Source organism: Schistocerca americana, chromosome 2, assembly GCF_021461395.2.
Source record: "Schistocerca americana isolate TAMUIC-IGC-003095 chromosome 2, iqSchAmer2.1, whole genome shotgun sequence".
NCBI classification, from domain to species: domain Eukaryota; kingdom Metazoa; phylum Arthropoda; class Insecta; order Orthoptera; family Acrididae; genus Schistocerca; species Schistocerca americana.
Window position 1 is genome coordinate 576,253,899 of NC_060120.1, and position 14,869 is coordinate 576,268,767.

The 14,869-nt window shown below is 41.3% G+C and overlaps 1 protein-coding gene across 5 annotated transcripts in view; it reads right to left on the minus strand.

Annotated features, from left to right (window-relative positions):
* The window catches only part of LOC124590384 (thialysine N-epsilon-acetyltransferase-like), a 139,739-nt gene that overhangs the window by 28,776 nt on the left and 96,094 nt on the right, over nt 1–14,869 (minus strand). For all 5 annotated transcript variants that reach the window (XR_006976585.1, XM_047131646.1, XM_047131648.1 and 2 more), the window contains exon 5: nt 1,895–2,067. Coding sequence is in view for 4 of the 5 variants with exons in the window: in XM_047131646.1 (XP_046987602.1) it covers nt 1,895–2,067 (173 nt within the window). In the remaining variant the exon portion in view is untranslated. The remainder of the gene's footprint in view (nt 1–1,894; nt 2,068–14,869) is intronic.

The window sequence follows — 14,869 nt, forward strand, 5'->3', positions numbered from 1 at the left end:
CAATTTTTGATAAGAGCACATCATGATGTACTCTATCAAAAGCCCTCGAGAGGTCAAGGAATGCACCTGCTGCTTGGGATTTTTCATTTATTTTTTCAAGCACATTATGGACAAATTGTACAGCTGCTGATGTGGTACTTCAACCTCTTCTGAAACCATGCTGGAAATCACTTAATATGTCAGCATTGTTGTAATGTTCCAAACTGTTTTTTAATATTATTTTCTCTATCAGTTTGCTGAGGGTTTTTGTGTATTGGTTTCACTACAGATAGATTCAGCTCGTCAGGGAACACACTGTCTTTGAGAACACAGTTTATTAGATGAACTAGTGGTTTCATTAGTTCATGTTTACATTTTTTCAATAGATAAGGAGAAATTTCATCTAATCCTGTTGATTTTTTGTTTCTGAGGTTACCAATAAGCTGCAGAATGTCATATGTGCTTACTGCAGGTAGTGTTCTGTAGTTCTATTTGTTACAGGACTCAAATAAGTGCCGTATATCCTGTTTCATAGAGACATCTTTTCAATGGCATCTATGAAGCAATTATTAAAAATATTGCTGACTAGAAGAGGACCAGAGATATCTTCATTATTCACAGTTAATTGTGCATTATTAACTTTAGTTTCTGTTTCATTGCTTCTGATTTTATTTACAAACGACCAGTAAGTCTTTGAAATGTTATCTGAATCTTGTATCAATTGGCTGATTCTTTCTTATTTGAATCTCCTGACTTCCTTGCGGTACTTATATTTGTACTACTTGTAGAGTTCTTTAATTAACTCTGAGTTAGTCAGTCTGTGTAAGCTATACATGTTTTCCATTTTTTCTTTCAGATCTTTTGTTTTAAAATCTAGTGGCGCAGGTTATGATTTTGAAGGCTGATTTTTCTGGATACTCACTTTTCTTAATGGCATGGCTCTATTTAAGTGCTCAGTAATAATTTCTGTGAACATGTTACATTTGTTGTTGACCCAAATGGTAGTTATAACTGATTCTCATGTTTCCTGGCTTAAACTGTTTCTTAGTGTAGCAATGGTGTTTGCAGATATATTCGCCTCTGCATGTACTTTTTTTTGTTTGAAATTGGTATTCCTTTTTAACACTAGTGTTTGGCCTAAATGATCTGAGAGGTGACTATTTATTATGTCTGTTGCGATGATGTGGTCACAATTTGTGTTAACATGATCAATTGAACTACTATGTGTGTTAGCTATTCTGGTGGGTACTGGTCCAAGAAGATTTTTAGCCCCATAAGACAGGATACAATCTGTCAAATGTTTGCTTTTGTGACCATCATGTAAAGTGTTGATGTTCAGATCTCCCAGTACGACAGGATTTACACTTCTACAGCCTGACATTAATTTACTTAAGACTCCATCAAGTGATTTCAGAAAAGCATCAGAGTTTCCACAGGGGGATCTATATACACCTATGACATAGAAAGGAAAAGTGCAAAATGTAATTTTAAGATTTGCAATTTCGAAATCTTTGTCAACACAGCATGTTGTCTTATACAGAAACCACATGACACAAGGTGTCAACAACAGTAACACATGTTGGATTAAATTGAAGTCAAATAAAACAAGGTATATGTAAGTTATGACAAAGACCTGGTAGTTGCCTATTATGCCAACTTGTCTTGTTCACATGGAATATGAAAGTTTTGATATTCTTTTGGAATTAATCTTAAGCTTCTTGTGGTGTAACCAACTGCATTTTATGGTAAATTTTTCACATAAAGCAATAATATTAAATTAAACATTAATATTAAAAATTCATTAAGTCCAATGTATATAGTATACTTATTTACTTGGGCTGCTGAAACAATGGTTTGTTTTTCCAGGCTGATTTAATACCCAAGCACACAAATAACAGTATGGATAAAACCTTACCTTTGCCACCTTATCAAAAAGAGCTGAACCAAGCTTTGATCCCCTGTACTCAGGTGTAACATAAATATCCTCTAAGTAAATTGTACGTCCCCTTTGAGAGGAATAGGAAAAGAAATACAAAGCATGTCCAATAAGCTTTGCACAGCTGTCTCCCATTTTCAATACATCTGAAACTGTTAAAACATTGCAATCTTCTTTATGTTACATCCCACTAAATTAAGTGAACATAATTATTTCCTTAATGAGTTCAAGATGCATAAATCATAATTACTGATAACATTAAATCAGCATCAGGGTGCCTACACTAAATACAAACATCATCTGCTGAAATAAGTAGATTCTTATATTACCTTACAACAGCAGACATACTACATTAAGTCTGAAGATGAGATAAAAAAAACACAATTCTTATTACCATGAACATCAGGACTGGTTAGAGAAGAGAAAATAAGGTGATCTTCACTGTAAAATAACTTATACCTGTGTTTCGACCCCACATAATCTGGAAGAGGTATACAACACTTACAGAAATTTCTCTACTGATGTCCCCATCCAACAAGAGACTGAAGATCGGTAAAAGAATGCATTATTCTGTTACCTTTTCTCAAAATTGGTGACAGATGTTTAAATAATGATGAGCAATATACTTACATATATTATCCTAGTACATAATATCTCAGAGCATTCCCAGCATAAACAATTTGTTCATATCGTAGTCTTAGCAACAGTTTATGGCATGTCTGTCCCTTATGCGAATCTCTTACTGTTATGTATTCTACAGATATATTTGGAGATGTGAATATGTAGCAGAATTAATCACAACACGGACTGAACAATCTGAAAATGTGTCCTGGATATGTAAAAGCTACCTGTGATGGGGTAACTGAACTAATCTTGTAATATAGCATTATGTTTGGTCGGGCAGATGTACAGGAAAGTAGCAGAAACAAGAGATGATGCAAATAATATTACAATTATCATGAAGAAAAGACATGACAGAATGTTTCCTCCATTTATTAGTATCACATTTACAACTAATATCAACAACGTTATCCAGAGTTAAAGATACACCTTGCGAGTAGTCTACAGAAGATTATAAAATTAAAAAAAAAAAAATTAAATAATGGATTGTTACAACAGGAGCAGGAGAGTTATTCTGGATAATATGAGTAGATAAAGAAATAATGTTTCCTTTTCTTTAATGGAAAACATGCTCCAAAGTTCCACAGTTGATAATATGAACACCTTATCCTCTTTCTGAGCTCATCATTGGCCTCATTATGGAGGGATACTGACTCAATTCTTCAGGCAAGCAAATAGGAAGCTGCAGTACACAAAGTGGAAACCAAACATTGCTGCCATGGTCTTGATGCCAAACGTTGGTGGGCGTAATGGTACATCATGACATAAAGCATGTATACTGTGTGCAGTGATAAATATTGATAAAGATAGCACCAGGGTCTTACATTCTTAAGTACCTTCTTTGAAAAACAGTATTGCACACTAGGGATAAACTGAATTAGGTTGCACTGTTTTTAAACAGAGAAGCCTTGTATTCAGAAAGACGGTAATCTAAATCTCCATCTGGCCAACAAGATTTATGTTTTCTTTGATTTCCTTAAATTACTTCAGACAAATGGCTCCTACCATAATGCCACAGCCAACTACTTGATCCATCTTTGTCAAAGAAGATCAGTAATAATGTAAAGCCTGTATGTTTCTTTTTTTTCTTCCTTAAACTGTAATATCATGACATGTCCAATATTGTTGAACTTTGGTCAACAGACGAATGAAAATACTACCACTAATGAAAGAGAAATGTTTTATTTGGGTTTCAGTGAAGTATATATAGTGAAAAATAACAGTGGAAATGTAACAGACAGAGATCATATCATAAGGTGGATATGTCAGAATTTACACTTGGTGAGTAGATATTTACTTTCTGAACTGGAATATACACTCAGTTTATTGAGGATCCAGTTATTATGCCACTGGAAAAGAAGCTGTGGCGGAACTTAGTCAAATTGTGGAAGAGATGTGAAAATATGTAATTAGAAACTGGAAAAAGAAAGTTGATAGGAAAGCAGTGTCAGTGTGTTACTCCTTCTACAAATTCTAGATCAGGGCTGGCCAAACGCTGCACAGTGTGCAGACGTGCGAAAGTGCTGCACATGTGCGCACGTGTGCGACAGCGACATCTGTTATTAGACATGTGTCCTAAATGAACGGCAGCGGCTCCTGTTTATGTGGTACAAGCAAGAGCGCAACATATCCTGTCTCGTTTACCCCTGGTGACCGTAACATTAACAGAGCAGTACTGATAAATGGCAAGTACTGTGAAAAAGCAATGGACAGGAGATCTATGTTCTCAGTCGTTTAAAAATGACTGGGAACTGCAATTCTTTTTTGTAGCCATTGGTGAAAACTCACAGTGTTTGCTGTACCGCCGAATAATAGGCATCCAGCTTAAGTTTTCAATTGAAAGACATTACAATACATATCACAAAGACGAGTGTAGTGTACTCAACAGTGAAGAACGGCAAGCAAAATTAAATGTCCTTCAGAAAATGGATGAGACACATCAACTCGATTTTACTGTACGTCAAAGTAACTGATACTTCTTGAACTCTTAGTTTCTTGCGCTACATTTATGTCTATTTTACTGTACGCTGTACAATGTACTGTTTTCAATTTTCCAGAATGACAACCACACTAAATCTTCACTGCGAGCAAGTTTTAAAATCGCATTAAGAATTGCACAATCTGGGAAACCCATTTCCGAAGGGGAGTTTGTGAAAGGGTGTCTGACTGATGCTGCAGAACTTGTGTGTCCCATGAACGTTAGCAGGTTCCAAGAAATCAGTCGATCCAAACAAACAGTGACAAGACGTATCAGTGCTATGGGCGGCGATCTGCACAGGCAGCTAATAAATAAGGCTAAATACTTTGTCGCTTTCTCTGTTGCGCTCGATGAAGCAACAGATCTTACAGTTACAGCCCAGGTTGTGATATACGTACGAGGTGTCGATAACGCATTTTGTGTAACAGAGGAGCGACATCTGTGAGTAGAAACATGCACTACATGAACGCTGACGGCTGCGGCGTGCACGCTGTGACCCGGAAGTTGCACATGTGCAAGAGCACCGCACGCGTGCAGAATTTCTGGCCGGCCCTGTTCTAGATTAACCAAAAGCACTACATGAAATGCCATGAATCATGACTTTAACATTTCATTTATATATGACCATTAACTTTCCAGTAATTTCTATTATTTAAATATGATAGCCATAGTTCATTCCACAAACAGCATTCTATGATAATGATTTACTGACTATTAGACTTTGTGCTCTGAATTTTTTCCCCTTGAATATTTTCTTTAATAAGTTGTGGGAATTTTTAGTGTTCAGCAATTGCAGACATTTTTATTCAATAATGTTAAGTAGCATTATTTTTTAGCTGATTTCCTATTAATATTGCCCATTATATTTTGTACCTATTCAGGATGGTATATTACTCTTCTCAAACTCTTCACTGCCATTACATTCTAACTTTTTCATCATAGCTTCTTAACATTTTTCACATCCACAGTTGAAACTGGATCATACAAATAACAAATGTAGTTACTTTCTTACATCTGTGCTGTTATTACTTCTGAAGTGGATGGTGTCAGAATGTGGCATGTTAGAACTCGGCGAGAACTTTCCGAATGATTTATTTGTTTCCACTACAGTGCTTCGTTCACCTTGGTCGACATCACAAGGCCCTGCATTGATGAGGTAGCACCCCGGCAGTCTGTGAACACAATGCTGTGTTGAGCCGGCCTTGTACGCCAGCTGCAGAGTTCCGATTATGTAAGGATGGCTGCACCAGCAGCCGACTCAGCGACCTCTGTCCTCGTTTCCGCACTGCTCCGCCAGGAGCTGTAAGCTGGCCCTGCTGCTGCTTCTTCCTTGGCTGGCATAGCTGGGAATGTGGCGGCAATGACTGCCCGCGATCCAGCATCCGAATCTGTGGCCCTCGCCACAAAAGTCTCCTGCGTGTGTCGGGAGCCGAGATGACTGCCCACGGTAGCAAGCCAAAGTAGCCTGTCCTGGCTGGCTGCAGACCCCGCGTCGGCCTCAGACACTGTCGCCCCATCTGTTCTGCCGGTGGTGCGACACGCCCCGCCATCCAGGAGAGCTGCCACACTTGAATGAATCTCATCAGAAAACAACACCTATTTATACTCGGCTGCACGGCTCTGTTTCGCTAACGCATTGCTTCGAGTCACATATGCCCCACACCCCGGTTGCACCAGTGGGACCCTTCTGCCTATAGCTCGTGCCATGTGAACTGCTGCGTTTACTTTTTTCAGTGGTTCGACAGCCCTGTGGCCTCCATTCCACTTCGCAATCGCTGGTCAGCGTAACTTACTGCAATCTGGCCCACACCTGGCTTTAACTTGTGCTCAGAATATCGCACAAAACTAACTTTCTCTATGCTAAACCGTGGTGCCACTACATTATGACCCTCTTCGGAAAGACCCGGTCCCCGGGTCATCCTTTAACTAACTCTTAAACTTGTTTGGATTGGCAGACCCGGTCCCCGGGTCATCCTTTAACTAACTGTTAAACTTGTTTGGATTGGCACTTATGACACACTTACTTACTAGTAGAAAACTTAAATGTGGTCTAGTGCCCTCTTAAAACCATGACATGAAACAAAGTGTAAAACTTCTTAACTGGATGACCACTGCTTGATCAACCACTTACGTACTGGTCTCGCACCCTCGGTATCCAATCCACTGGGACTTCGACTATTCTTGGTTCCCTCTTGGAATTAGTCTCTGCCTGATCATAAAGAAAACAACACATAACAAAGTTAAGGCTGTGATGGCACCTGGCACAGAGGTGCTCAAAATGATCATGCTCCCTGTGCTCCCTGCTGCCGTTGGATAAGCAGCTGCCAGCAGAAAGTCGTATACTCCTAGCTCACTTATTTGTTACATAGTTTAATTCTTAATTTCTTTGCGTGTTTTTGGTACTTGCATTGTTTAATTCATAAATTTCAGGCGTATTATAGTATTTGAGAGTTGTAGCATCGCATTTTAGTACCTGAATAGTGTAAAATCACGTAGTCTCCTTCCGCCACCGAGCAGTGTGTCAGCAGTGCCCAAGTAGCAGCATTACTGCATTTTCTAGGCAATCTTGTATTTTAATAACCATTTAAATTTTGTATCGATTTGTTTGTGCTCTCTGTAGATTAGTTCAGACGTTCTTTGCACAACAGTTTTTAGCATGGATAGGGACTGCAACTGCTGTGTTCGGATGCAGGCTGAGTTGGCATCCCTATGCTCCCAGCTTCAGGCAGTGTTGGCTTCGGTCACACAGCTTGAGGCTGTTGCCAATGGGCATCACTGTGGGGGTCCGGATGGGGGTTTGTCGGGGATGGCCAGCTCGTCCCACGCATCCCCCGATCGGACTACGACTGTGGCTGCCCGGGATACTGCCCACATTGAGGCTGATCCCTCACCTGTGGTAGAGTGGGAGGTCGTCTCGAGGAGTGGCAGGGGGCGAAAGACATTCCAGAGGGCTGAACGGAAGGCCTCTCCAGTTTGTCTGATGAACCGATTTCAGGCTCTGTCTCAGGCTGATACTGATCTTCGGCCGGACATGGCTGCTTGTCCTGTTCCAGAGGTTGCCCCTCAGTCTGCAAGATCCGGGCGGTCGCAGAGGGTGGACTTACTGGTAGTTGGGAGCTCCAACGTCAGGTGCGTAATGGGGCCCCTTAGGGATATGGCAGCAAGAGAGGGGAAGAAAACCAATGTGCACTCCATGTGCATACCGGGGGGAGTCATTCCAGATGTGGAAAAGGTCCTTCCGGATGCCATGAAGGGTACAGGGTGCACCCATCTGCAGGTGATCACTCACGTCGGCACCAATGATGTGTGTCACTATGGATCGGAGGAAATCCTCTCTGGCTTCCAGCGGCTATCTGATTTGGTGAAGACTGCCAGTCTCACTAGCGGGTTCAAAGCAGAGCTCACCATCTGCAGCATCGTCGACAGGACTGACTGCGGACCTTTGGTACAGAGCCGAGTGGAGGGTCTGAATCAGAGGCTGAGACGGTTCTGCGACCGTGTGGGCTGCAGATTCCTCGACTTGCGTCATAGGGTGGTGGGGTTTCGGGTTCCGCTGGATAGGTCAGGAGTCCATTACCCGCAGCAAGTGGCTACACGGGTAGCAGAGGTTATGTGGCGTGGACTGGGCAGTTTTTTAGGTTAGATGGCCTCAGGCACGTACAGAAAGGGCAACAGCCTCAAAGGGTGCGAGGCAAAGTCAGGACATGCAGGGACCAAGCAGCAATCGGTATTGTAATTGTAAACTGTCGAAGCTGCATTTGTAAAGTACTGGAACTTCAAGCGCTGATAGAAAGCACGGAAGCTGAAATTGTTATAGGTACAGAACTGAAGCCAGAGATAAATTCTGCCGAAATTTTTACAAAGGCACAGACGGTGTTTAGAAAGGATAGATTGCATGCAACCGGTGGTGGAGTGTTTGTCGGTGCTAGTAGTAGTTTATCCTGTAGTGAAGTAGAAGTGGATAGTTCCTGTGAAGTATTATAGGTGGAGGTTACACTCAACAACCGAGCTAGGTTAATAATTGGCTCCTTTTACCGACCTCCTGACTCAGCAGCATTAGTGGCAGAACAACTGAGAGAAAATTTGGAATACATTTCACATAAATTTTCTCAGCATGTTATAATCCTAGGTGGAGATTTCAATTTACCAGATATAGACTGGGACACTCAGATGTTTAAGACGGGTGGTAGGGACAGAGCATCGAGTGACATTATAGTGAGTGCACTATCCGAAAATTACCTCGAGCAATTAAACAGAGAACCGACTCGTGGAGATAACATCTTGGACCTACTGATAACAAACAGACCCGAACTTTTCAACTCTGTAAGTGCAGAACAGGAAATCAGTGATCATAAGGCCGTTGCAACATCCCTGAATATGGAAGTTAATAGGAATATAAAAAAAGGGAGGAAGGTTTATCTGTTTAGCAAGTGTAATAGAAGGCAGATTTCAGACTACCTAACAGATCAAAACGAAAATTTCTGTTCCGACACTGACAATGTTGAGTGTTTATGGAAAAATTTCAAGGCAATCGTAAAATGTGTTTTAGACAGGTATATGTCGAGTAAAACTGTGAGGGACGGGAAAAACCCACCGTGGTTCAACAACAAAGTTAGGAAACTACTGCGAAAGCAAAGAGAGCTTCACTCCAAGTTTAAACGCAGCCAAAACCTCTCAGACAAACAGAAACTAAACGAAGTCAAAGTTACCGTAAGGAGGGCTATGCGTGAAGCGTTCAGTGAATTCAAAAGTAAAATTCTATGTACCAACTTGACAGAAAATCCTAGGAAGTTCTGGTCTTATGTTAAATCAGTAAGTGGCTCGAAACAGCATATCCAGACACTCCAGGATGATGATGGCATTGAAACAGAGGATGACACGCGTAAAGCTGAAATACTAAACAACTTTTTCCAAAGCTGTTTCACAGAGGAAGACCGCACTGCAGTTCCTTTTCTAAATCCTCGCACAAACGAAAAAATGGCTGACATCGAAATAAGTGTCCAAGGAATAGAAAAGCAACTGGAATCACTCAACAGAGGAAAGTCCACTGGACCTGACGGGATACCAATTCGATTCTACACAGAGTATGCGAAAGAACTTGCCCCCCTCTAACAGTCATGTACCGGAAGTCTCTAGAGGAACGGAAGGTTCCAAATGATCGGAAAAGAGCACAGGTAGTCCCAGTCTTCAAGAAGGGTCGTCGAGCAGATGCGCAAAACTATAGACCTATATCTCTGACGTCGATGTGTTGAAGAATTTTAGAACATGTTTTGTGCTCTAGTATCATGTTGTTTTTGGAAAGAATCTACTCTGTAGGAATCTGCTCTGTAGGAATCAACATGGATTCCGGAACCAGCAATCGTGTGAGACCCAACTCGCTTTATTTGTTCATGAGACCCAGAAAATATTAGATACAAGCTCCCAGGTAGATGCTATTTTCCTTGACTTCCGGAAGGCATTCGATACAGTTCTGCACTGTTGCCTGATAAACAAAGTAAGAGCCTACAGAATATCAGACCAGCTGTGTGGCTGGATTGAAGAGTTCTTAGCAAACAGAACACAGCATGTTGTTATCAATGGAGAGACGTCTACAGACGTTAAAGTAACCTCTGGTATGCCACAGGGGAGTGTTATGGGACCATTGCTTTTCACAATATATATAAATGACCTAGTAGATAGTGTTGGAAGTTCCATGCAGCTTTTCACAGATGATGCTGTAGTATACAGAGAAGTTGCAGCATTAGAAAATTGTAGCGTAATGCAGGAAGATCTGCAGCGGATAGGCACTTGGTGAAGGGAGTGGCAACTGACTCTTAACATAGACAAATGTAATGTATTGCGAATACATAGAAAGAAGGATCCCTTATTGTATGATTATATGATAGTGGAACAAACACTGGTAGCAGTTACTTCTGTAAAATATCTGGGAGTATGCGTGCGGAATGATTTGAAGTGGAATGATCATATAAAATTAATTGTTGTTGGTAAGGCGGGTACCAGGTTGAAATTCATTGGGAGAGTCCTTAGAAAATGTAGTCCATCAACAAAGGAGGTGGCTTACAAAACACTCGTTCAACCCATACTTGAGTATTGCTCATCAGTGTGGGATCCGTACCAGATCGGGTTGACGGAGGAGATAGAGAAGATCCAAAGAAGAGCGGCGCGTTTCGTCACAGGGTTATTTGGTAGCCGTGATAGCGTTACGGAGATTTTTAGCAAACTCAAGTGGCAGACTCTGCAAGAGAGGCGCTCTGCATCACGGTGTAGCTTGCTCACCAGGTTTCGAGAGGGTGCATTTCTGGATGAGGTATCGAATATATTGCTTCCCCCTACTTATACCTCCTGAGGAGATCTCGAATGTAAAATTAGAGAGATTCAAGCGCGCACGGAGGCTTTCAGACAGCCGTTCTTCCCGCGAACCATACGTGACTGGAACAGAAAAGGGAGGTAATGACAGTGGCACGTAAAGTGCCCTCTGCCACACACCGTTGGGTGGCTTGCGGAGTATAAATGTAGATGTAGATGTAGATCATTATTTGCCGTTGCCTTTCCCTATACTGCGCGACATGTTGAACAAGCTGTTCACCTGATATGCGCCGCTCTTGCTCTAAAATGAACTGGTTTACGGATCTCAACAGACCTGGCTCCAGAGTTTGAGTTAACGAGGTCAGATTCTGCCTTGGCAAAAACTCTAAAGTCGTTTCTGGCCAGTACAGCTGTAGCTGTGTAACATTCAATTGCGTGACTCCTGAAATTGACGCTGGCAGATGGAAGGTTGGTCCCATTATGTTACACTTGGTTCTACTGATTAAAATTCTGCTTCCTTCGAGCTCTACGCATTTTTACTTCCGTAAACACTCCTTACTCAAAATAAGTTGCTACTACTACCAAATTCTCGTTTGTGGAGAAGATTCAATGCATCCCGACCTGTTGCAAGCTCAATATTGGCTCCATGATGTCCCATGGACAGTCTGTTCCCTTCCCCCTAGCTAAAAATAACAGCACCATGCATGTGTCTCATATTCGTAGTTTCACAAATTTCCCTCCGGCATTCACTATTTTTGATCAAAACACAACACCGATTGTGTGACTACTTTCATCCTTAAATTTACATTATATGAACTGGTGCAATAAACACAACTTTCCTGACCCAGAAATGTCGATAATAAAAATTTAAACAAGAAATTGTATGACTCTGACATTGTTCAACATGTATTTATTACGGCTTTGGTGCAAAATTCACTCCGACGCATTTATTTCTCCAGAACTGTGTTCGATTTCTCCTCCAACAACACTCCACATACGTCAGACACTACACTTCCATTTTCAGTGACCTGAGGGCAGGGATCACCATTACCCTTCCTCCCTCTTCAAAAGGACTGCTGCCCCAACAGGCTCACAATACTCGAAAACACATATAAAATACAATACTTAATTAACCTATGCAATACCCATGATACATAACAAGAAACAAAAAAAACTACAAATACTCTACTAATTTCTAGACCGCAAAGCATATGGTACTTCATGCTGTACTCTATCTTCTTGTCTTTCTCTGTGCTTAGCACCTCTCTTCACTCTCTCTTTCTTCCTCTTTCCTTCCTGTGACGCACCTCGAATCACATCCGGGCAACCCTTAAATGGCCATAACCTTCCAACGTGTACCATCATCATTCAAGTTGGCAGCTGAAGCTTAACATTAATGGGAGATGTGGTTTCAACAACTTGGTATTGCCCTTGATACCTCGTGAGGAACTTCTTTGTTTTCTCTTTTTGCGTATAAGGGCTGGACAGCATTTCCCATTGCCCCACTTTATACTGCGGTAAACTTCCCTTCCGCTTTACTGCATCTTCCTGCCTTTTCAAAGCCTTTGTATTCACCTTTTGTATCCGTTTCCAAACATCCCGAATTGTTCTTGCAAATTGCTGTACAGATTTGCCAGTCCTTCCTTTCTGTAGCTTCACTAAATCTAATGGTGGTGGCATTTTTTGCCCATACACTACCACATATGGAGACAAACCGGTATTTGTATGGACTTTTGCATTGTATGCGCATACAAATCCTTCAGATACTTGCCCCACTGATGGTGATGAGAATCCACATAAAAACTCAGCATCTTCCCGATTGTTCTGTGTACTCGTTCCGTCCTTCCATTCGCCTGTGGGTGCAATGTGTTCATCCTCAACTTTTTTACGTTCAACAATTTACACAGCTCCTTCATTATATCCGACATGAAGTTGGTCCTTTGGTCAGTAATTATTGTCTCTGGTACACCATACTTCAAAATCCAGTTGTTTACTAATGCTTGCGCGACCATTGGTGCCTGTTGATTTGCCATAGCCACCACCTCCACATACCTTGAAAAATGGTCTATTATTGTCAGAATGAATCTGTTGCCTGATGGTGTTCACCTAAAAGGACCAAAGATATCAATCCCCAGAAAAGAGAATGGACATGTTGCTTCCGGTAATTGTTGTAGCTGTATCTCTTTCTGGTTCAAATCTGCTATCTGTGCACATGGTATACAATTCTTGACATACTGATCCACATCTCCTTTCCTACTTCTCCACCTCTCCGCCACGCTCCTATTCATTGCTCTACATCCTCCATGACCGGATAACATGTGATCATGTGCTTCCTTTAAAACCTCATCCCTCAACTTCACTGGCACTACTACCCTTGCCATTAACTTAGTTTCCCTGCATAGAACATCACTGTACATATTAAATTGTAGCTGTGTCTGATACAATTTACAATAATTGTCCACATCCTGTAATTTTTGTCATACCGCTAGGTCATAACCTATGACTTCTACTTTCGTCATCTTCCTACTTAGTGCATCGACATTACTGTGCTTCTTCCCAGGCTTGTGCACCACCTCGTAGTCGAATTCACTAAGCCTCACAGCCCATCTAGCGAGTCTAGTGGATGTATCCTCCAACCCCAACAACCACTTCAACGCAGCATAATCTGTCAGTACCCGAAATCTTCTCCCATATAAATAACATTTAAAATATGTGATTCCATAGATTACGCTAAGCATCTCTCTCTCTGTCATTGAGTAATTCTTCTTGACTGCATTCAACTGCCTAGACACATAGGCTACAGGATGTTCCTTCCCATCAATTTCCTGACTAAGTACACACCCTAATGCTTGATTCGATGCATCACATGCTAGTATAAACTCCTTTTCAAAATCTGGAAACACAAGAACTGGACTTGATGTTAACACTTCTTTCAGTTTGTCAAGCACTTTCTGACACTCTTCTGTCCACTCAAATTTCACACCCTTCCATAACAATCGCGTAAACGGCTGTGCTAAACCTGCAAAACCCTTCACGAACTTTTGATAGAAATTGCAAATTCCGATGAATGACTGCACTTCCTTAACTGTTTTTGGTTCCCGAAAATCCCTTACAGCCTGTACCAACCTCGGATCTGTTCGCACTCTGTTCTTACTAATAATATGAACCAAATATTTTACTTCTTCTAATGCAAAATGACACTTCTCCAGGCTCAATGCCAAAGGGGCTGCTGTTAATCTCATAAAGACTTCCCTCAACCACTGTCTATGTTGGCCCATACTACTTGAAAACACTATAATGTCATCCAAATAGACAAGACACTGCTGTGGTTTCAAAACCCTCAAGACACTGTCTAGTAACCTCTGAAACATTGCCGGAGTGTTTTTCAAATCGAATGGTATTCTGCTGTACTGGTTATGGCCTCCAGGAGTAGAGAAAGCAGTTTTTCGATGATGCTCTGGAGCCACCTCTAACTGATGATAACCACTTGTCAAATCCATTGAAGAAAAGTACTGGCATGGTCCCGATCCAAAGTCTCTGATATGTTTGGAATGGGGTATGTATCTGTTACTGTCTTATTATTGAGGTATTGGTAGTCACAACAGAACCGGTATTTCTCAGTTCCATTCACAGATTTTTTAGGCACAACAACAATGCCCGCTCCCCAGCAACTATTACTATGCTCTATAATACCATCCGCAAGCTGCTGATCAATGAAATCCTCCACAATCAGCTGCAAATACCTTGGTATTCTGTATGGTTTATGGTAAACCAGTGCTTCATTCCCTGTTGGTATTCTATGTTGAACTAATGGAGTTGCTGGTAACGGCCCTTGTGGAAAAAACAAATCCTTAAATTCCCACAAAAATTCTTCCACATGCTTTCTTACTCCTCCTTCCAAATGCTTAATTTTGTCACACAATGCAGTTGTATCGCAGTTAGAGGTTGATCACTTCGTCTACCTCTCGAACACCAGTCTTCGTCATCTGACTCATCTAAATTTGCTACTAAAACTCCTTTCCTCAAATTCACATCTACAGCGCTAAAAT